This window comes from Eulemur rufifrons, chromosome 4 (genome assembly GCF_041146395.1).
Source record: "Eulemur rufifrons isolate Redbay chromosome 4, OSU_ERuf_1, whole genome shotgun sequence".
In the NCBI taxonomy this organism is placed as follows: domain Eukaryota; kingdom Metazoa; phylum Chordata; class Mammalia; order Primates; family Lemuridae; genus Eulemur; species Eulemur rufifrons.
The window spans coordinates 39,511,306-39,536,204 of record NC_090986.1 but is presented as its reverse complement, the minus strand read 5'-3'; the positions used below and the strand labels follow the sequence as shown (position 1 = coordinate 39,536,204).

The window sequence follows — 24,899 nt, the reverse complement described above, 5'->3', positions numbered from 1 at the left end:
TAATGACTGAAAGTCAGTCACTTCAAAGTCATTTCTCTCTCCAAGCTTGGCCTCTACAACTTTTTGGATTTCTGGACCTTTACATCTTAGGGCTGCCACATCTCTTGGTTTTCTTCCACCAATCGAAATTGTATTTATTATGCCTACTTTTACTATAATGAATTGTGTGGGCATTATTATTATTATTGATACTTTATAACTAAATGTTCAACAGAAGGTGACTGCTTCCCAGGTGACTGCTTACAGGGTACTTCCTATGTCGTCCTTTTCTGTACTCCTCATGTAGCCCCTGGGATTCAAAACACCTGTATCTCAAGCTACCCAGCTGTAATTAGGCAGCTGAAATCTAGCAAAGTTTAGAGATAAATGATAAACAACTCTGGAACACTAGGCTGGATTTGACATTATAGGAGAAAAGAGTAAATGCCAATTCTGGATTATCTGTGGCCAGTAAAGAAAGGGATCATGTGCTGAAAAACACAGACAGGTGAACTTTTACAGTCATCAATATGCAGTTATTTAGTGCTCATTTCATTTTGTCTTGTATTAAAGTTTGTTACCACCTCTGTCTCCTATCAAGTAGGAACCCTGCATTTTATTAATTTCATCCTACTTTGAACATAGTAAAATACTCAAAAGGAGTTTGTGAAATGAAATGAGTAATCTCCAAATTTCATTTCAACCCTTTGCCTTGCTAAGATACAATAATGATTAAACAGTGAAATGCTCCAAAGGCAGGTAACCAGAGAAAAAAAGGCCTGAGGGGCTGTTGGAAACTATCAACCAGATAATCACTCTTGGGAATCTGAATGTCTGTATATCTGGTTCCTCACAACCATGAAACCTAACAACACAGTCTAGAGACCAGAAATGTGGCATTTTAATTTAACAACTTTCACACTTCCTTGATAATTGTCTGTTTAACATAAATAATGCCCACTTGTAATGTGCATTTCCTTTAAACACTTAATCAATTAGTACTTAATAATAAATTAGTGCCCACATAGTGAAAACGAAGCTCATCTTTTTTTAAAAGCAATTTAAATTTTTATTGGTTCTGTTTATAAGGAATCAACAACTATAGCCACTTTAAGTGACCACAGAAAAACAAAATATATAATTATTTTACACAGTTATATTACAATTTTATAAAGTTAGCTACAGCATACTTATGTTTTGCTATAAACTGTATTCCTTTGGCTCGTATGTAAGCTGCCAATACTAAAAGATGTTTGAACATACACTCATATTAGCTGTGGTTAATAAAGGATAAAAATAGGTTAAAATCACTTATAAATCTTTTAAGCTGTAATATCCATGTGAACACTGTTTTTCACTGTTGCTTTATTAAATAGTTCTTAATACCAGGAAATCTGCCTTAACAGTAGCACCTTTTCCTATCTCTGTTTTAGTTATGTAAAATAATTATGATTGTTTCTTATCAACCTTTCTCAGTATGTTAAAATTTTGAATCAAATCTTTTTTTTTTTAAAAAAAGCTAAAGAATGAAATTGCATTATAAATAGTGCATGCATACTCTTTGTGCACAGTTCCAAAATTTGGCAAGATGATTACAGATCTTGATACTGATATGGAGAAGAAATGAGTATTAGGATGTAAAAACTCAGTACACGGTAATAAAATTGACCTAAAATTTAAATAGAAATAAAAAATACATTAGCAAACCATGAAAATATTAGTGACCCAAAGTTAATTTAAAATTGAAAGTCTGAGATGTCTTCTATGGTGACAGGCATCTGAAAAAGTGATCAGTAAGAAATTAACAAACAAGTTTGTGGGTGATTTGTACTATAAATAGAATCCCCGAGGCATGGGAATTAATTATTGTGCTTTCTTTTTGGCCACATTGTTGGGTTTTGGTTTACTGTATCATGACATTAGATGCTGGCAGAAAACAACATTGCTAGCTTGTTTCCAACATGTGACTTCGCTTACAAAAAGAAAAAAAAAAAACGTAGAAGTTCTGTTATATTTTAAGACAGAGTTAAAGCTCTTGGGCTCAATTTATTTCTAAAGTCACTCTGAGAACATTGCACTGTGTTTTGCTGGAACAGAATCAGGACCTTTTTCATTGATGTGACGGGGCAATGACGAACGTCAGGCTGAGAATGGGAATCTGGCCCCACGGGTTTCCTCCCACCCCACCTCATTTCCTCTCTCTTCCATTTTCTCTCGTACATACTTTCACACACATCTCATCCCAAGTTAACCTAAGGTACCCTGCTAAGGAGATTAAAAACTTCGGCAAGAATGCACAAAGTTAAGAGGTTCTTAACAATCTCAAAAAGCAGTTTTGCCTCTAAATAATAGAAAAGCACCATGTCAAGAATACTTTTCTATTGGTTATTTACAAAAATAATATAAAAATTAGTAATACGCTTTACAAGTAGCTGTTAACTTGACTAATTTGTGTGGTTTTTTTTTAAAAATAGAATTTTAACTATACTATTATACATACGGTAGAGACCACTTTAACTACAGCACGGGTGGGAGTGGACGCTGCCTGCTCCTTTGCCATGTGGACGCTGCACCAGGCAATTCACATTCTGTCCGTTATGAGGTCACTGGCATCTCTCCACCATAAAGCTATGAACACAAGGGCCTGCCCTTTGTTTAATCATCTACATGTAGTGTATGTAGCAAAGTATTTACAGATGGATAAACTAAACAGAGTTTAAACTATAATAGTGAAAAAAAAAAAAAGAAAATTTTACTCATCCTGAAACAATTGCAGGTAATATTTTCTTTGCAGAAATATGTGAGTAGAAGATTTCAAAGAAGTCTTTTGGGATAGCATTTCAAACCTTCTCTCTCTCTTTGTGACATTCGATCTTATCTGGATGTAAAGAATGTAATGATTTTCTATGCCTTACCCTCGATCTTGCTTCTGATACACCTTCCTGATCATTTAAATGTTTCTAATGTCCAAAAATATACACCAGCTAAACTGTTTTCACATTTTGTATCCAATTATGGTTCCATCAATGGTGTGCCCTTATTAATTAAAAAGTTGTTTCAGAGCATTCTTAAAATTTCAAATTGAGTAATTTCAACTTCATTTAAAAATTCTGTTTTACAGTGACAAATTCTTCCTCTGTATCAGATTCACATTGATTTCTGAGTGAGCTCAATTTTAAACCTAAGTGGTGTACAAAATATACTGGAAGTTATTAAGAGCTGCTCTCAGTGCTAACTGTAAAAATTAAGTGCTTTTACAATGAATGAGGCCCTCTGAATTCCCACTGCTTTTCTTCTCATGCTGTGGACAGCTCATAAAATGTTGTAACTATGAGAGTTAAAATAATTACTTTTACATTTTTACATTGTTTTGTGCAAAGTTATAGGTTCTCATTTGTTTTAGCAAATATTTCATTTTGTTTTAATGACTTCTGTCCAAAATAAAGAAAATGAAATTGAGTGAATATTCCTTCTTTCAGGATGAGCTGTATTTATTACTGGAACGGAAGTTGTCATATCCGTGATCATTAGCTTTGAACTTTAAGCACGACTGCTTTTCCTCCAAGGACTGTTTTTCTTCAAATGACTGGCACCAGCAGCATAAGCATGACTGCACAAAACAAAGTAACTCATTATATGTTTACATCAATCACATTTCACAACTTTTCCTACTCTCTAGGGTACTGACTTTCTCTGCATTGGGAGTTCTTGGGCCCTTTTTTCCATGCTCTTTTATTTTTCTCCTTAAAAAGACATAATTACATTAGTTGCTTAATTTTTTAACTAAAAAATACAATGAAGAAAAAAACTGTATAATAAAGATTCCTCACTTTGAGAAAGCTCCTCTTAATTCTTGGTATTTACTCTTGATTACTTAATACTCTTAATATTTGATACATATATAATTCAAGACTTTTCCCCCCACGCAAATAGAAATTTTACCCCATACATGATTGTATATGTGCATGTGTTTGTGATTGTTGGTATAATTTATTTCAATGAGATTGTACTACATATACATGTATACTCCATAACCTGCTTTTTCTCACTCGACGGTGTCATAAACATCTTTCCGTATCAATGAGTTTAACATTACTTTGCTATTTTTTTTCAGCCACATGTTATTCTCATGTGTCTTTGCAATACTGTTATATAAAAAGGTTACAAAGTATACAAGAGCATCTCAGCTTTATTCATCCAATTTTTTTCTTGGATTTTAAAAATATCCTTTGTTCATTCTGTTTATTTTCTATGAAACTATATGTTTAAGAAAATGGGAGGTCCACTATTTTCTGTTGTATAAAATGAAGGTGTTCTATAAAAAGAAGGTGTTGATCTTGATGAAAGTTTCCTTCCAGCTCTAAAATTTGAGTTATGAGTGGGCAAAGAATTTTATAAACTATCTTAGTGTTTACAAGGAAGCTAAGTTCTTGGCTTTCCAATAGTGAAATACTAGGGACAAATGGATCATTTTATTATAAGAGGAGGGGGTATTTTATTTCATGTTAGATTGTTGAAGAAGTAAATGATAGGTAGATGGTAAAATGCAAACAGCCAAATGAGCAATAATTATACATATTCCACATCAAGCACTACATCTCTGCTATACAAAGTAGGTAGAAAGATGTAAAACCTAAATTAAATTCTGTTTGACTTGATATTCTCATAGTCCATGTGAAAAAGGGAATAATTTAGTTACAATTAAAATGTGTCCAAGCAGTTCAAAATCTACCAAAAACAAGAGAACAGTGCATTTCATTCATGTTTAGCTCTTATTTTCTTATGTGACATCTGCCAGCCATCAATGCATGTCATATTCATTAACTTTCAGAGCAATTCCATGAGTATAACTGATTGGCTGAGTCAGCTGGGAGTGGCTGACCAAGGATTTATAGGCAAAAATTGACTCAGCTAATGTCGTATCTTAAAAAAATTATCCATGTTGTAATGGAAGGAAAAACTATAAAACAATTTACTAGATCTCTCTGGATAGATATAGTAATAACTGTGAAGGGTTATATTTGATGCCAAATTACAGGCAGTTTTTTTAAATTTTGGAATACTCTCTTACCTTAAAACAGTTTTTGAATCTTTTGCTCACCAAATACAGAGCGATTGGATTAATGCAGGAATTCAGGGAGGCCATGTTGATGCCAATGTAGTCCAATACCAACAAAAAGCTGCAAAAAAGAAAAAACAAAACAACAGAATGTATCTGTGAAAGCATGTATTCATTGCAGACTTTTGTGTTTTTGTGAAGAACAAGAAGATTACCCATATGTAATGGTTTTAAATGTATCCCTGGTCTTTGCTAATAATGATCTTGTCTCCATCTGTCTCTGTCTCTCTCATTCTCTGTCGCTGTCATCTCCACTGCCTTCCCCCTGTGCTTCCCACACCCCCCACCACAAGCGCATCTCTCCTTTTTAAAATAAAATCTCATTTAGAAGTGCAGAGGCTGGATGAAAAGGAGGAATTTACAAAATACAAAAGAGTGTTAGACCTGGGAATTTGAGTCCTGCCACTGGTCATTTCGACAACTCTAGCTCTCTCTTCCCAGTGTTCTCTGCACCCTCCACCCCCCACCCCCGCCCCACTCCTCCCTTTAAAATAGGACTGAAGGGAAAAACTGAGAGTCTTAATAGCTCCCTAAGGGTTAGAAAAATGGTACTGTCTCTGCCTGTAAACAATCCGTGGAAACATTTTGAATGGCATCTGTTTGCAAACGATTTCTATTTTGCCTTTCTTACCTCAAAAGTTCACATCTATTGGGATCGTGCTGATCATAAAGTGTGAGCTTCAAAATCCTGCTGAGGTGAAGGGGAAGCCAACAGAGGGCGAAGACAAGGACCAGGCAAAATACGGTTTTGGCCACTTCCCGTCTCTGAAATAAAACCATAGTCAGACCCTTAAAAGATGGCTCGTTCTACTCGTAGCATCCTCTCTTCCAAAGCAGAATATTTAATAGTGTTGACAAAAACTCAGTGGCATTTGTAAAAACTCAGGGCACTGGGCTTTAAATTGACTAGTCAAGGTGGATTAGAACTAAAATGACAAGAGGTTCATCTTTAAAAAGTAATGGTTCTCTCTTGAACCTTTTCGATTACATAGACTATCTCTAAACAGAGAATATAAAAATATTCTTTGTATATTCAAAACTATCAGAGGCAAGAAAAAGGAAATAGGTGCTGGTATATAGTAACTTTAGTTTATTTTCATCATAACAATTTTCACATTCATAATTGTAATTATAAACATGAGTCATCAAATATTTTTATTCTCTTACCTGCTTTAAGTGATCATTTAAAGCAATCTGCATGCCACTTTTCTTTCTCAACATTTCACAGGTCATCAGGGTATAAAACAATGCAGTGATGGCCAATGGCAAGCAGAAATAGAAACTAAATAGCCACCAATCTTTAGCTGTCTTGTAAAACTATGGAGAAGAGAGAATTTTTATGATTAATACTCCTCTGTAAGAAAATCTTATATATCGAATGTTAAACCTAAAAAAATGTTGATTAAGGAACAATTATCGTCTAGAGAAGGTCCATTTTATAAATACCATATAGACTCTCTCAGGTCACATCTACTGAACAAACAATCAAATACTTATATTCAATGAAAGAAACTTTTCCCCAAAAGTATTTCAGTTCTTTAAGGCAGCGCACTATAATTATACACAAAAATTTAAGCAGTTGGGCAAAATTTGAAATATTTGGCAATTCTGTGTTTTACTTTCACATAAGCAAGTTATTATTTATGTGTATTCTTTGTGTGAAACATGACCTCTGACTATGTAAAGACATCCTAGTGTTTAAGTGAAGTTTCCAGTTTTTAGCAAGTTTATTTAATGGGAAAAACAGACATAAAAAGGTATAGGTTAACCATTTAACTCAGCAATGTATTATATTATATAAATCTAACCTCTCAATTAAAAAGTCAAAGCTGTTTATGACTTATGCATTTTCTCTTATTCTTTTTCTGCTCTGTTATCCTTCTTTTTTTTTTTTTTCTCCAGATATGTCTGTGTTGGAGAAGAATTTATGTAACCTATGCAGCACTTTTTTTTCCTTTTTACTAAAAAGAAACAAAGAAACAGCAATCTCATTCTCAATTTCACATTCGTGTCCTTTATTTATTTACTTACCATGGAATACACGGTTCATGAAGTTTTATGTAGTCTTTCATATATATAATGGAAAATAATCCTTGGTGATAGAGCACACCCTTTTGCATTAACTTCTCTTAACCCATTATGTTGGGGAGAGCTTTTCACACTTAGGATCTATCTTTTGGAGACCACCCCATCATCATTCTTTTCCTAGTTTCTGATCAAATGTTCTTTAATAAATGGCCCAAGATAAAGACTTCTTTGCAATGACAGGTTTCTCTTTATCATCAAAGACACAGAGAGGGCAGGCCTGCCATTCAGAATCCACCCACATCAGGGTGACTTCTATTGGAGCATTCCCTGGACCATCCAGTCCTGACGGTTGCTGGGTTGTCTTACACAGAGTATGTAGTAGTTGTCAGTCCTCATGGGGCTTTGGGTAGAAAAGCTATAAATTCACATCAGTTCTTTCATGTGTGTCCCTGAGATCCAGGGGGTTCTTGGAGAAGTAGTGACCTAGTTTCTTACAGCTCGGGTCATTGGTCACTGTTAACCCCACAGTCCTGGGACCTGTACTTTTAGTTTATGCCAAGGACAGTCATAAATCAACAGCTTCCCAAGTAGTGGGGAACAGGGGGAAAGTAGCTAAATATTTATTAAGCAAAAGCAGAAATGAAAAAGAAAAAGTAAAATTTACCTGCATGAAGGCTGTCTTCTGGGTGGGATGAAGCAAACAGATTCGCAGATAACTTCCTTTGTATTCAGTTGTAATCAGATCAAAACCTATGGCTTCAGGGACAGCCAGAACCACAGAGACCACCCAAATTAAAACAATTTCTACTGCTGTCCATTTTGGAACCCCAATTCCTTTAATTCGACTCCAAGAAGCAACGGCTCGATATCTAAAGATGAAAATAGGATTGTTTTCCAAGTTGACATAGCTTGGTTTTATTGAATTACATAATATATTTTCTAAGTAACATGGCAATCAGTAGTATAGTGTTCAGAATATACCTGGCTTAAATATAAGCTCCTACCTGTCAATACTTAGAGCACATAGACTCAGCACAGTGATGCCCACGGAGGCCTTCTGTATGAAAGGCACCAGCTTACACATCTCGGCTCCAAACGGCCAGTCCTCCGCGAGCAGCTGCATTGGGGAGATAGGAAGCTTTGTCAGGGGGTTTCACAAGATGCCCTCTGAACTGCAATACTCAGTGGAGAGTAACTGACATGCAGAACAAGATCTATTCCAGTTCTTACTCTTTTTCTCATGGACTGCTTCTTGGAAAAGCATCAGTGTTCGATACACGAAACAGGAGAATGTGTTGGGAGCAACAAAAATGCAGCCAGCTTGTAAGAATTCATCATGCATATACAGTAACTTAGAGTTAGCATCTCCTCTGAGGGGCCAACTGGGGCTGGTAGCTTAAGTTCTCTTAGAAAATTGGACTTGCATATTGTTATAGAGTCTCACATGCTCAGGTCATGTATGATCAAAATATATACATTAATTAATTAAAATTGGGTAATAAATTTTCCTTAGCTGAGGACACCAGACTACCCCTATGAAGTAGTACTCTTGAAAAGCAGTGTGTGCATTTATATACTTGTTCTTTACTGTGGTCATTGTACTTAACTGAACAGTAATTCAGCTGGAGTAGCCACCTTGTTCCTTGAACATATCAGGCACATTCCTGCTTTGGGGCTTTTGCTCTAGGTCTTTCATTATCCTGGGAGGCTCTTTCTCCGCAGATTCACTTAGTTAACTTCCTTACCTCCTGCAGATCTTGTTAAAATCTTGTCTTTTCAACGTGACCTACCCTGATCACATTAGGGCCAGTAACTGGCCAGGCATCTCCAACTCCCTTACTTTCTATTCCTCTTTGTCAATAGCACTTGTGAACTCTTATTACATATATTATAACATTTACTTATTTGTTTGTTTAATTTTTTCTATCTGGCTCCGTAGAGTATAAGACAGAGTATGAGCTCCACAGCTGCCTAGAACAGTGCCCAACACATAGCAGATGCTCAATAGTAATTGCACTTCACCCACAGCCTCTAAAATATAACAGGTATTGGCTATCCAATGAGCAAAAAGACATAGTTCTTGCTATTTTATTTATATATGTATGTATTTCTCTTTATCTGACTGCAGACTGGATAAACATCTGTTATTAAATGTGGTTATTTTCTTTTTTAGAACAACTGGGTGAGTCCTGCACTGGTAAATGAATCACTTTAGGTAAACAGCTGGATCAGATGTTCATGAGGTTTTGAAAATAAAGTATTTCAAATTTATGGGTTTTAAAAAATGTCTAAAAAAAACGTTCTGAAAGTGAAAACTATTTTGAAATACAATTGAATCTTTCTGTCCTTTCTGTAGCAGTGAAGACTCTACTGAGTTTGTCAAGCTGTGTTGATTGTTCTGTAACTAGAATGACACCAAAAGGCTAAGATATGTCTCTTGTTATAAACATGGCTTGGAGATTCAACACAGGACCAATTTCATTTCTAAATTAGATAGCAAAAATTACACAAATCGGGACAAAGGTTGGCAGACTTGCCATATCTATATATGCCTAATGTAGGGTTCTAAAAGCCTACAGGGCCAGGCAGGTAACACAGAGGAGTGGAGGGAGCCAGATATAAGACAGTCATTGGTGTCAGGAAGACAATAGGGAGCAGTGGGGTCTGGGGTAAACCCTTTCTGAAAGGAACAGCTGACGATAAAAATCATTTTTTGCTAAGAAACTCCAAATAACTAAAACCTCTTGATTTTTTCAAAAGAAGCCAGAAATTGGAATTTTTATACAAAACCTCACAGTTTATAAAAGTTGTCAACTAATTAATATTTTTTAAAAAACACTCTCAGATAACACTGTATTAACAAAATATATCTGTGAGCCAGACTAGCCTCCATCTTGTGACTTTTGGATTAATCAATTGACTCATAACTCTTCTTGTTCATTCATTCATTCAACAAATATTTATTGAATATACACTATATGTCAGATACTATCCTGAGTATAGGGTACATATTAGTGAACAATGAAAACTCCCTGGTCTCATGGAGTTTACAGTCTAGTGAGGGAGGCAGATAAAAAAATACTACAAACACTTAATATGATGTCACAGAGACGTTATCATATTAATGGAGTGAGAGTGGGATTGGAGCAAGGAGTCTCTGAAGAGACAACATTTGAGTAGGGATTGGACTGAAATAAGAGAGGAAACCAAGCAAAGAGTGTTCTAGGCAGAAGCAAGAGAAAATGCAAGTGCGCTGAGGTCAAAATAAGCCTGGTGCTATAGCTACAAGGCTATTAATGCCGGAGAGGAGTGACCCAGGCCAAGAGCATAGGAGATGGAGTTGCAGAGAGAAGAGTTTGGATGCTTTTTTTGAGGGAATTCATTGCAAGGTTTTGAGCAGGGAAATGGCATGATCTGACTTATGTTTTTAAAAAGGTCTCTCTTGCTACTCAGCGCCTAATAGAATGTGGGGTCAAGAAAGGAAGCGCTGTGTTGTCCTGGGGCTGAGAGAATGGGTCATAGGCCATATATATTTTGGAGGTAGAGCTAGCTAGCAGGACTTTCTGGGGGGTGGGACATAAGATATGAGGAATCAGGAACATCACAGAGGTTTACCATGTGAATGGTCAAGCCATTTACTGAGGTGAGGGAGACTCAGGGCACCACAGGTTTGAACCAGCTTTGAACTCAAGTTGCTTTAAAAGAAATGCCAATTGCCCTTGGAAACATGAGAATATAAAGTTTCCAACCAGTTACAAGGATTCTGCTAGACTGAGCTTGTTATTAATTATTCAGACAATATTCTGATATTGATTACTCCTCCCTTCAAAAGGTGAAGCTTAATTTCCCTCCCCGTGAATGTGGGTTTGTTAGGTAGATAGCGAGGGATTCTGGGTCTTCCAGGGATAAAAGTGGGCGCCTTGCCTTGGTGCTGCCTCGAGCAATTGCCACACCTGGGAGGAAGGACAAGGTGGGCCCCAGGCCCCCATCTTGGTGCTGCCCCACCTTAATGCTGTCCTGAGTCACTGCCATACTTGGGGGAGGAGGGAAGGGCCCTACCAATCTGTTAATGGGAACTTAGCCTGCCAACTGCAAAAGAATGCAGAGGACTCTCTAGCCTATGGGCCAAGCGGCATAGGTACAATAGAGTCTGGAAAGTGACTTAGGACAGCCTAAGGCTAATCGTCACATCATTAGCTTAAATCTACCTTGCAGTTTACCACCCCAAATGGGCTTTCACAGAGCCTCATGGGAGATCCACATGCACAGTAAGACTCAGGTCATGTAACTCCCGACTCTCCATCAAAGTGGTTCCATGATGAAGTCTGAACCTATCCGGACACTATAAAACAAGACCCAGACCATAACCAAGGCCTCTGTTGCCATGACAAGGGGTCCAGTCATCATCTGTACTGCATATATCTTGCTCTGTAAACCTATATGTTGCTCTTGCGCTATAGTCCTATCTTGCTCCCCCTTGATAAATTTCACCTCATGCTTTCCTCACTTTGGTGTGTCTGGTCATTCCTCACCTAAGAGCACACCAAGGACCGAGAACATGGAATGAGATTTCCAAACCTGACAGGCTGGACTTAGTGATTTGCTCTTAATGAATAGAATGTGGCAAAAGGGATGATGTGTGTTGTTCAGAGTAGTTCATAAGAGGTGTGACGGCTTCCTCCTCGCTCTCTCTTGGGTCACTTATTCTCGGGGAGGCCAGCTGCCATGTCATGATGACGCTTAAGCACCTCTGTGGAGAGGCCAATATGGCAAGGAGCTGAGGCCTCCTGAAACAAATGCTAATCTGCCAGGTCTGTGAATGACAGGAACCTCCCGCCCTAGGCCAACCTTAAGATGACAGCAGCCCTATCCAATATCTTGAGTGCACCCTCATGAGAGACCCTGAGCCAGAATCACCCACCTAAGACACCCCTAATTCTTGACCCACAGACACAGTGTGAGATAATAAATGTTTACTTTTTTAAGCCACTAAATTGTAGAATAATTTGTTACTCTTCATTACATAATTAATATACTTGTCCTTGGTCGATCACTTAAGTAAGTATTAATAACTCATCCACATTTGCACCCAGATGGTTTGACTCCAGAGTCTACACTTGTAACTACTATGATACCTGCCAGAGAGTATTTCCAAGAAGCTGATCTTACAAAAAAGAATTAGGATTAAATCAAATATTAATTTTTTAAACCTATTGCCGTGTGTTAAATAATGGTAAAATATCTAGACACAAAGTGAAATTTTCTTCTACTCACTGAGTGTGATCGTTCACTTTATGTGTTAACATGACTGGCCATAGTGTGCCCAATTAAACATTATTTATTTAAGGGTATGTCTGTGAGGATGTTTCTGGAAGAGATTAGCATTTGAATCTGTGAACTCAGTAACACAGACTGTCTTCCCCAAGTGGGTGGCCACCATCCCATCCATCACTGAGGGCCTGAAGAGAACAGAAGGTAGAGGCAGGAGGAATTTGCTCCTTTTGCTTCCTGCCTGCCTGCCTTGGCCTGGGACATCTCATCTCATCTTCTATGGCCTTGGGACTGGGATTGACACCATCTGCTTCTCTCTTTCCAGGCCTTTGGATTTGGACTGAATGACACCACTGGCTTTTCTGGATTTGCAACCTACAGATGGCAGATCTCAACCTCCATAACCTCATGACCCAATTTTTCATAATAAATCTCTCAATCTACCTATCTGTCCATTCTACTGGTTCTGTTTCTCTGGAGAACCCTGACTAATCCACCTAGTTATTTTACTCATATAATGTCCAAACATTTGGATATTTTTGAATGTTTTATTTTGTCTCAAGTTATTTCCAAATATGTTAACATTGGTATCGTGTAGGTACAGACATCAGAAGAATCAAGATGAATGAGTGTCCACTGAAGGGAAAGAAGTCTGGCTGACAAAAAAATGAGCCCCGTACTGAATCCAGGCCCTGTTTTGAGATTACTATTTTTTTTGGCTCAGCCTAGAAATTGGATTATTGCTCTTCATACCGCTGGGAGGCCTGCAGCCCAACCTCTGACCCAAGCTATCACAGAGGACAGGGAAACATAAACTGAAAATTGTAAAAATCCTCTTCAAGTTCAACAGGGAGATAGTCTGAAATCTAATCATAACTGGGAGATACAAATTTCTAATCTACCCTTCCAAAGGGAGAGGAACTACAGAGAAAAAGGGAGCATTAACCTTCATCAGCTTTTGGTATTTCACGTTTTCAATTCATAACTGGATGCTACTAGTTTTGAGCAGCCACAGAAGATGGGGGAGGAGTATGCGCTGTTCCCCTTATTCTGTAGTGAGAAGGATGACTTTGTCAGGACTGTAAATGCTCTTACTCTAAAAAGCTCAACCTCTGCCTCTCTGATCAGAAGGCTTTGTGGAGACACAGCAAAGCCTGATGCTGTGTGACAGAAAGCGTGCCCACCGATGCTCATCTCTGTCGTCTAATGCTCTCTAGCAAGAGAGTCTTTGGGCAAGTTAGTGCTTTTAGCTTATTTAAAATACAAAGGCAACAACCTTTTGTTTAATGTAAAAAAAGTCCTGAGTGGGGAAAAGCTGTGAAGTTTTGCAAAAAAAAAAAAAAAATCACTCCCAACCAAGATGCTATCTTTAATTGGTGAGAGAATATTCATACAGATTTTTATGATTCCTAGAAGTTTGTTTTTTCACCATTCTTTGGCAAAAATAACAACATCCAACAATACTGCTTTCCCCTTTGCAGAGGAAATTTATTCACTTTATCGTAAGAGGAAGCAACTCTAACTTTAAACTCAGCAATAACACATTCCTTATTCCCTATTTTTAGTTTTTTCTTTGGACTTTACCCCACTAAATTAGATAGCTTAAGGGCAAGGTCTGAATACTGAAGACAAATTCAACATGTAATGAAAGAAGTTTCTCTGATGGCAAAAAAAAAAGGATGTTAGAGTTCAATATTGACTCTATGTCCCTTCCACATAAATTAAAATTTTAGGTTCTGTTTAAAATTAAGTTCGAATATACATTACCTAACATTTATCAAATATGAGCCAATTGGCAAATACTCCCATAACTGACACTGGTTTTCACATCATGATGTCTTAACTAACTGAATAGCTTTTGCAAGTGTTAGGTCCTACTGGCAATGTGGTGTTCATTTGACAAAATGATAGCCTGTGTAGTGCTGACCCATTTTCCCCTAAGGCCTTTACTGCTTCCCTAGCACATTTGCTTTGGATGGTAAACACAAATAAACAAATAAACACTAGATTGAATAAAGACATGACCCTACAGGTTATAAGGCTTCTACTCAAGGGTGGCCATTGATTTCATAACTTTATGTTAGAACAGCTATTTGAAAAAGAAAAAAGGCCAGAGAATCCAAATAAATTATTTGTATATTACATTATAAAATTATTTTTATATTATATAGTTTTCAAAAAATTTCTAAAAGGATAAATAGCATAAATTAGAAATAAATTTACTTTTGTTAAGGGCACAAAATCTCTCCAACTGGGGGTTTTACATTTTTCATTTCTCTTTTTAATTGAAAATCACATACGTGAGAAATTAAATGGAAAATAAAACCTGTTAATACACATCCCTGTTAATGCCAAAAAGAATCAAGCCTCATAAAATCAGGAAATGCCAAACTTAACCATCTTGCACAAGCAAATGTTTACTCGCCTCATTAATCATGCATACCGTTTTCTTTTCCTATTTTTTAAATTACCAGTATACACTGAGCTTTAACTGTTTATTTGTTTTGGAATATTCTACAACATTTATAATGCCCACACAGTGCCTGGCACACAGGAGTCACTCATTAAATGCTGTTGAATAACAATGAATGAATGAACAAATGAATTTGATCATAAGGCAGAAATTGTCTATAAAACAGTTATCATGAGCTTCCAGTTCTCATATCTATATATGTTCTTTAGAGAATTGAGATGGCTGTATATTTACTTTTTATGTTTTCTACTCCAGATGGTCAGGTCTTCTTGACACATAGAGCCAGGGACTCTAGAACTGAGGCTTGAAGTCCGGTTGTATACTTTTGTCGGTGTTCTGCCCTTCCAAGCAGCCCAGAAAAGGTGAAAAACAAAAATTCCTCTTCCATTTTCTCTCTCCTATTCAAACTTGTCAAGGAAATGAGTGATATAAAACAGAACCTACTGTTTCTCACTATATAATGAGATCCTATGAGGACCTTTAGTTGCTGGGAGGATTGTAAATTTGGTGGAGGTGGATGTAGTACACAAAGGGATATTGTAAGAGATGATCATTTTAGAGGGTGGGTGAGCAACGAATTAAAGAGGATGACCAGGGTCACTTTGCCAGACTGCAGTCTGTCCCATCTCGTGATGAACTGTGAACACTTCTTTCAAATGACTGGATTATAGAAATGTTTTCAGCATCAGAGTCAAAAGAGAGATAAAGTGGAATGATTGCATTTCACAACTTGGGGAAAGAGTGTATTCTTCTGTGTTTATCTCTTTCCTGTAGCAGATAAGAGTTTTTCTGGGTTTGAACTAGCATTTTAGTAAGTTAGGGCACCTTAATTCAAGGATTTCCATGTCCAAATGCTCTTTCTTTTTGTATACATACATACAGAAAGAATTCCAATTTAGCTTTGAATTTGAAGTCAATATGCTGGTCAAGTGCATAAACATTTTTTCTTTTTGAGACAGAGTCTTACTCTGTCACCCTAGCTAGAGTGCAGAGGCATCATTGTAGCTCAATACAACCTCCAACTCCTCAGCTCAAGCCATCCTCTTGCCTCAGCCTCCCGAATAGCTCGGGTGCGCCATGACACCTGGCTAATTTTTCTATTTTTTTAGTGCAGACAGGGTCTCACTCTTGCTCAGGCTGGTGTGGAACTCTTGAGCTCAAGTCAGCCTTCTGCCTCGGTCTCCCAGAGTGCTAGGATTACAGGCATGAGCCACCACACCCAGCCAGAAATTTTTTTCGTGACATATATTGTACCCATGCCCTCAGGGACAAATACAAATTACAACCCCCACCCTGCTTCCATCAAAATGCACTTAATCATTTAAAGATTAGGCTATGTAGGATAGAAATATGTGGATCAGAAATAATGTCAGCTTATCCCTCAGGGGTGCCATTTACATAGATCACAATGTGCCCAGTGTGGTGCCCCCTGGAGTTGTGCAGGGCAGAGGCACAACTGGGAATCTGTTTCACACGCACCCACAAAACAGTGGGGGTTTCCCTGCTCTGGAAGGACTCCTGTGATTTGCTGAAATAGAAATAATGGCTCCATGATGACAAATTAAAGTTCTTGAAACAAAATCTCTAACAGAAACAAAGAGATAGAAAATAATTTTTGAAAATATTTCTTAGGAGAAATTGAAGTCTACCCCAAATATATTTTTCTACCAATAATACATCAAAATTTATTTCTAAGTCTGTAATAGGCCACTAAAGATGCTTTTCTATAGTCTGAACTTTATCCATCATTTGTGCTCTAAAACTTTCATGGATACATTACATATTTTGAAAAGATCCAACAAAGAGAAATAACAAATGCCATTCACAAATGTAGCCTGTTTTAGATCTACTTATTTGAGCTGGATCTTCTGTGATCACATGGTACCTGAAGCAACTGAACAATGAGAACCCTGATGGTCTTCCGGCTCAGAAGGAGACTCTCAAACTGAATGGATTCAACAAACCTTATTAAATAATTTATGTCATTCTCAAAACTAATTCTGTCTGTGGAATATCTTACGGGACACTGACAAGCTACGATCAGAAAATATCTGGCTACTATGGAATCTGAAAGGCCTTTAAAATAGTTTGAAAACACTGAGTGAGGGGGAAGAAGACAGTATAAACGTCCTGAGGATAGTTTTCCTCCTTTCTGAAAATTACAAAGAAACTGAAGAGAGTGTGGAGAGAAGACGCAGATCAGGAGGCATGAGTATGGTTTTGAGCCTCAAGGAGGGATAATTACTTGAGAAATGCTTCTTTGCTAATAAATTTCTGACTCAAGAATGATTCTCTCTCTCTATCTCTCTCTCTCCCTGCCCCTTCTCCCTCCCTCTCTTCTATAACCACATTTTGGCTATTTTCTTTTTCCTTTATATTTTCAACAAAGGATCTAAAGGGAAAGAGAAATAACTCTCTAAAATGAAAGCATTGGAAATTTTAAAAAGTCTAAAATTAGAGAAGTTGTTGGCTAAGGTATACTGATACGCCACGCTCAGCTATCTCCCAAACACAACCAAACCTCTTCATAACTTTGCACAATCCCGAAAGAGAATGTTTCACATCATAAATTACGTCTTGAATCTTATTTCAGCTCAGGCTTTATCTGTCAACGCCCTTTAAAGCACTTAATCATTTATTAGCATTTGGCATGTTTCTCTAAAAATAATCAACTATAGCATAGTAGCCACGCAGAGATAACCTTATATGGTTTTCTTTGTGAAATGAAGAACATGGCTCCCTGGCCTTGAGACAACAGGGTCTTGGCTATGTTATCCTCTGGTACAACTATGGAAATATCTTCCATCTTGAATGACTCATTTTAAGTGAGCAAAATAAAAATAGCAAAGCCTTTGATAGATAAACCTTACCATATTAAAAGAGAACATTACCTTGATGTTTTTAGGGGCTTGGATTTATGAAGTGACCAAGCGGTAGATCAAAGGCAAGAAGAACCATAGAGTTGACCTAGAAGAACTTTCATTGCCCAAGGCCAAGCATTTGCCCACCATTTTGTCACGGGAATCTATGGCCAATATGTGAAGCAGTGAATTGAGAATATGAAGTCTTGAGCTTCTGGGTTATTTGAATTCTGCTATTGACTTGTTATTTGGTTATGACTAGTACCTGCATACGGAAGGGATCAAGCTTTCCCCTTCTTTTTCATTTGGACATTTGTAAAAATATGAGTAGGAAAAGTCCACTGCCCTTATGTCTCATGCATAGCATCATTTATCCATAAGCATTTGTCTGCTATTGACAGTAGATGGGTGTTAGGGTATCTGTTTTTATTTGTTAATTGATTTCAGACCATTCAGAGCTAATAGCCTCACTCTTTAGTAACACTTTTTAAAAGCTAATACTTTACATGTGCATAGTTGATGCTCCTTAAACAAACTTTTTTTGCTTTAAATAAATCTCAAAAGCATATATGTTTCATTTTTAGTTCAAAATGCTTTTGCTAGTAAGATATCTTTAAATACTACTAAAGTATCTCAGTTACACTTGACTGGAAATGAGAATGGTGTTATTAAAGTGGGAGAAATCAGACTTCTCTCCCAATGGTACCTTCTTGTATTGCTGTACACATATACAGTTCAGTTTACTCATCAGAAAATTACAACTTCAAGAGCTAAACTTGATTGTGTCCCATCAACTTTTAACTGTGAAACTAGTTAATTATACACAAACTTGTTAATTTCTAAGCAGTAGTCTAAGATAGGATAGTGAGAAAGGTGAATTTGTTCACAAGATAATTCTGATTGTGTCACAAGGAGAGAATGTCTGATTACCTGCCAAGGTCACTTCATTCAAAACTCATTTGTGGGTTCAGTGAAGCAATTCCACATTTTGACATGCCAGCATTTTAATGTTGTATGTACCCTACCTTAACTAGTTAAACGTTAAAGATCAGCAGTTTGGCCTTTCAGAACTATGAAGGCAGCCTCTTTGCTTCTCATAACCTACAAAATCTTAACAGCAAAACTATCTAAAAGCACTCCAATGGGTCACCAGCCTAATCTCTAGCTCTCCACCACCATTGGACAACTGATGACATTTGAATCCTTATCAAACTAGTTAATGTCTAGTTAATGTGGACACCTGTCTTATCAGTTCACAAACAGATTTGTTTTTAAATTCAATGTCTGGACATATAAAGGAAACTACGTTTGAAAGTTGACTATATTAACTCAATTATTCATGTAAATGGAGCACAAAGAGATTGAAATATTCAGTAAAATCCAGAAATAATTTAAAAACTCATTATTTGCTCAAGAATTTTTAACTTCTCCCCAACCTGCAACCCAGCCTTGTTACATATCACTGCTAAACCAAAACAAACCAAATCAACTCACCAACCAAACAACAACATAAAAACCTTCCTAGCATCTACCAATATACCCAGCTCTTTTGCTTTCTACACAGCTTTGACATCTGTTCTTCTACAACTTAGTAGTTAGATACCAGGCTCTCATAAGAACAAATATCTAGATTATTCCATTTATTTTAGTTTATACAGGAAGGACACAATAAGCAGTTTGTGATTAAGGAGAGAGATTGATTTACCCTAACATCAGATATTTTAACACTCACTTTTGGTTCCAATATATAAATAGATTTATAGTCATGTTTGTAATAACAAAAGCTGAAAAACAAAGACTACTCAAAACATGAATTCTTATCTACACATACACACACACTTTCTAATAACATTTATTGTTTGCATACTATGTGCCAGGGCTGTGCCAAATGACACTTTTTTATTCATGTATCTATACATTCTTGTATCATTTAATATTTTTATTTATGTATTTATACATATACATATATACATACATATATTTAAATAGCCCCTTTAGATGATTGAATTTTTCATTTTTCACCTGGATGGTGTTGTGTCATGTAGGCATAGCCCTGTTGTGTGCTGATGAGAGAATAAACATGGTTTATCATTTTCAGCATGTTTGAATGAGAATTTGAAGTTCTTCAGCAGCCTCAGTTTGCTAAGTGTTTTCAGAGATCTCCCTGGCCTTCAATACAAAATTCCCCCTACACAGGACACCTGGAGGGTAGTCTAACTCTACCTGAAAGTTACCTGCTCCTTGAGGGGGTCTAGGTAGCACCTTATTGTGACATCCCACCCATTCTGCAGCTCAGATTGTGGCTTCCAGCAAGAGCATGACATTTTGTGATTTGTCAACTTTGCTGAGCTCTATATTTATTGAGCTCTAGATTAACATAATAGATTCACATTGACATTGCTGGACCTCTAGGCCCTTAGTGTGCCAACAGAAGGATTGGGGGATTCTATGAACCCCCAACAATTGTGTATATTGAATTATCAAAGAGAATTGTAACACCTTACTCCTTCCCCTCCAAAAAAACCTCAGAATCACTGGTTTAGAGATTCAAGTCTTTCACTTTAGGATACATTTAAAAAGCCTTCATATTTCACTTAAATTACCTTTTTTTATGAATTCTAATACCTGGATACTCTGAAATTCTAAATGCATTTTTTTTTTTTTAAAACTTACTATGGTGCCACAAATATTTAGGGGAATAAATGGGTTTTAACTAGTTCTGGATTAGGCATTTTGACAAAGTCTTTAAAATAACATCTACTGATATTATTGATATTGTACAATACAGACTATCTGAAGGGGATTTCAAGGAATAGAAATCCTCAGATGATGCACATTAATTCCTGAAAATGTTTACCAAGTATCCTACTGTGTGGTAATATGTCTCATACTTCCACCAATGCCCTCAAATGAGGTCCTGACAATACTCAAGGTTGGAGGACAGGCTGTGCCTGAGTCTGCTTTGTTCAGAGGGCTAAGGGAGGACTGCAGGGTCTACAGCCAGATGGCCTGGGCTCAAGCCCTAGTTTTATCACTTTCTAGTGGTGTGACTTTGGGCAAGTTACTTCTTTACTTCCCAGACATGTAGTTTTTCTAGATCTAAAACAGGGATGAAAGCATACTTCCTCCACAGGTTGCTGCAGTGATTTAAAGCAATAAATCAAGTGCCTAGTGCATCATAAATGGCAGCCATTATTATTACATTGTGCCCCAAGTTAAGCCAAAGGCCACAAGGTAGGATTCAATGATGGCAAATCTAGCAAGGAGATCTAATTCTATGGGAAGGATTTGTTTATGGCTAATACAGACCACTAGATGGTCAGATTTATAATGACTCATTAGTTTATTTCAGAAGCAAAAACACAGTCTGTTATGACTAGATGGCTTCAGGGAAAAGGATGTAACTTCCTAGGGAAATAAGAAAGGAGTTTGAAACGAAGGGAAACCTGCATGCCCCTGGGGAGTGAGACAGTCTCTGATTTACTGAAAATACTCATTTAACCAGTCAGAGAAAGTAAGATGGTCCTGGAAGTGCTGATTTACATCTGGCTTGGAGGCAACACACCAAAAAAAAAAAAAAAAAAAAAAAAAAAAAAAAAAATTCCTTAACCTCACCTTCCAGCATTTCAGCTGCTGGCTGATTTAGGAAGGTTTCTAACTGGGCTAGGTGCATGAGATTTCCTGGCACTTACCTAAACAGAACTTTCCCCAAATTCTGTGCAAACCTAGCAAAACTAGATTGTAATCCTCCTTTTGGGAGAGATCTTGTTTCACTTATTTTTAAATTTTTCAGAACACCTTGTCCTCAAAAATGTCTCCATTCAGTTTTGAAGAATTGAATTGAAATTCCTCTGCTAAATTAGAATGGTACTTAGTCTGTAGGACTCCCGAAGAAGGAAACTATTCCCTTCTGTCCCTAATGGAGCTGTGACTGCACTTAAGAGACCCATTTTCAGTCCCTGCTTCTCCAAGTAAACCCTCAGAATTCATCAGAACCAACTGCCACCCAGGATTTCAAGATTTCTTCAATTTATCCCCCATTTCTGGGAGTGTTTCCTTCTAGGGAAAACTGGATCCTAATCCAAATCTCATTTTTAAACCTCTGAGACATCTGGAATTTTCTTAAAATATGGCTATTGGGTCAGGATTTCCAGAGATTCATGAAGGGAAATTTACAGGCATGCCTTATGGTGAGGGCCCCTGCCAAAAGGTCAAAGCATCCCCTACCACCTTTCCCAACCCCACATGCCATTTATTCCCCTCGTAGACGTGGGAGCTGGCTGCAGACAAATCCACAAAGCATGTTTCCACTTCCTTGCACTTTAGTTGTGTTTTGTGTGTGACTTTCTATTGCTGCTGATAGTGACAAAGTAGAGTTTTAAATATTTGCATAGCCCTTTAAATGTTCCAACTGTTTCACTGAGGCTGCTTTTCTTAATACCACAACCGCTCCCCCCGCCCCCCGTAGGTCTGCACTAGCAGCCTTATTGTGGAGTTGAGGAAACTGAGGCCCAGGGATGTTTGGATGTGTCCAGAGTTCCAAAGAAACCTGGAATCAAATAGGCCCTGACTGTTTGTGCCTGTTACCTCTCATACCTGTGGTAATTACACAGTAATGTTAACTACTGAAACCATTACAGACTTTGAACGCTCCTTGGTCTTGTCCACAAAGTAACAGGTGGGGTGCCATCATACAGCTTGCACTTCAGTATCTGACAGATTTAGGGCTGAGCCCCAGCCCTACCTCTTACTAATTGGCCTTGAGCATCCTATTAGTGATCTGTACAATGGGGTTAGTATCCACTTGTGGGTTGCTGGAAGGAGTAAAGGAAGTCACACATCCAACCCAGTGCTTGGCCCATTCTAGGCATTCAACAAAGAGCAGCTACAGCCACTCACAGCAGGTGAACTGTGCTTTCCCCCTACTCACTAGACTGGATCTCTTTCTTCCAGGCCATTTGTTTCCTAAAAACCTACTCCAGCCCCCCTAATTTCAGGGTCCTCCAAGACAATGCTTCCCAAAGTTAGTGTGCATGTGAATCACCTGGACATCTTAAGCAGCAGATTCTGATTTAGGAAGTCTGGGGTAGACTTGCATTCCTAACAAACTCTCAGGTAACGTCAATGGGGCCATTGCATGGACCACACACTTTTGGGTAGAGGGTGTACCCAGTTAGCTGGACTTAGGGAGTAAATCCTTCAGGACTAGCAGTTTCCAAACTTTACAGTTCATATAATCACATAGAGGGCTTATTAAAATACAAATTACTGTAGTCCACTCCAGAATTTCTGATTCAATAGGTCTGGGGTGAGGTCAGAAAAATCTTCATTTCCAACTAGTTCCCAAGAGACACTAATGCTGCTGGTCTGGGGACTACCCTTTTCCTAGGCTTAGAGCAAAGGGCTACTGAAGACAAGTTGCAATGATTACTGACTTTTAGGAGGGGATGGATCTTCTTGAGGAAGCTCCCTCTGAAAGCTCTTTCACTTCCCCCTCTCCAGCCAGGCCCCCTTCTGTAAGCCCGCTATGACATTAGCAGGCGCCCTTTACCTTGTAGACATTGATGGGGATGTCAATGACAATGTGCAGCAGGTCTCCCAGAGCCAGGCTGGCGATCAAGATATTAGGGCCGTTTCGCATGCACTTGTTCTTGTAGATGATTCTCAGCAGTGTGGAGTTCCCGATGATGCCCAGCACGAACACGAGGCAGGACACGACCGTGTTGATGTATTTGAAAGTCTCCTTGATCTCGATGGGGTTTTGGCATGGCGGAGGGGAGAGGGTGCGCGGCGGAACTCCCGCGGTCTTCCCTCCTTTAGGAACCTCTGCAGGTGCCAACGAGTGCGGCAGGCTGTTGTTGGAACTCCCGGGCCAGGAAGACTTAGTGGGTGGCATCATTATCTCTGCGGATTCCAGAAGCCGCGGAGTGGCTCCTGCGGGCGGGAATCCTCTCTCCTCTCCCCAGACCCCGGCCACGCCGCAGGCAAGAACCAGCGCCACCAGGGCGCGTCCGAACAGGCTGAGTGGCGGCAGCATGCTGCTGCCAGCTCCGGTGGGCGTCCGGTGGCTACTCTGCAGTTTTCAGAGCCTGGAGACCAGGAGGGGAATGAAGACAGGAGACTTGGGTCAGCCAGCCCAGCCACACCTCTGCAAACGCTAACGCAGAGCGCAACCGCGTCGCTGCTATCCGAGCGCAAAAGTAACTCAAGTTTGCGCGCCAGTGGGGAATTTCTGCAAGCGTCACCCTCCTGCGCCCGTGGAGTCTCCTTCCAGATCTCCTCTCTTGTGTTTTCCTTCCCCTGAGTCCCGCGGAGGGGTAAATCACTCACATTTGGGCGGGGCATTCTGGAAGGGGTGTGCCAGGGAGGGAATGATGGGTGGCCAAGCCAAAGCTCTGAACTCTTGGGTGAACGGGAAGAAATACAAATTTTAGCTAAGGGCATGTGGGGACTGCGTAATCAAGGCACCTAGCGGCCACCGGCAAGTGTCAATCTCTGCATTTTACTCTGTAGGGGCACCCCGATACCTCGTGTCTGTCCTCCAAGACTCCTCCCAGCGGGTGAAAGCCGCTAGTCCCTTGCTGGCTGCATTACGGTTCCCCCAGCGCGCCCAGGATTGCGCGGGAGGACTTGGAAACTCTTGAGACTTCTCAAGTCAATCCGATTGGGAGAGTATCAGCATTAATTTGGAAGCTTCTGTCCCCTCCAAGTGGCTTCAAACTCTCATACGCTCTCCTTTACCCCAACCTCATTTTAATTTGTTTTATCTATACGTTTTATTTTTATTTTTATTTTTTTAAAGAAAGAAATCCCAAACTAGCAAGCCAACCTGAAGCCCCAGGACACGTTTCATCAATGATTTTAATTGAACAGCCAGTCGGAATGTTTACCTCTTCGATCTGACGCACCAGGTGCAGAGCGAGGAGCGGGGCCCTTCTTCCGGGGACGCAGAGCTGGGACAGAGGCGCGCTCGGCTCACAGCTTGGTGGCAGCCTGCTCTGGGAGCAGAGCACGCCTCCCTTCAGCTGCAGGCAGGTCTGGCTCTGACGAAACCCTCTGAGAATGCCAGACGCTGTAGCTTCCACAGCTTGCTCGGGGTCTCTGCTGTCCCCAGACAAGTACTTTTATTCATTCGTCCCTTCCCCATCAATCACCGCCAGACTCCTCC

At 38.8% G+C, this 24,899-nt stretch overlaps 1 protein-coding gene across 1 annotated transcript; it reads right to left on the bottom strand.

Moving 5' to 3' along the window:
- Positions 1-1,217: 1,217 nt before the first annotated feature.
- Positions 1,218-23,977, bottom strand: EDNRB (endothelin receptor type B). The gene is made up of 8 exons (XM_069466943.1): positions 23,283-23,977; positions 8,131-8,243; positions 7,791-7,995; positions 6,266-6,415; positions 5,730-5,863; positions 5,051-5,159; positions 3,460-3,589; positions 1,218-1,951 (listed from the first exon to the last, which is right to left on the bottom strand). The coding sequence occupies exons 1-8, from the start codon at positions 23,766-23,768 to the stop codon at positions 1,899-1,901; spliced, it is 1,380 nt and encodes a 459-aa protein (XP_069323044.1). The 5' UTR covers positions 23,769-23,977; the 3' UTR covers positions 1,218-1,898.
- Between the last annotated feature and the right edge of the window lie 922 nt (positions 23,978-24,899).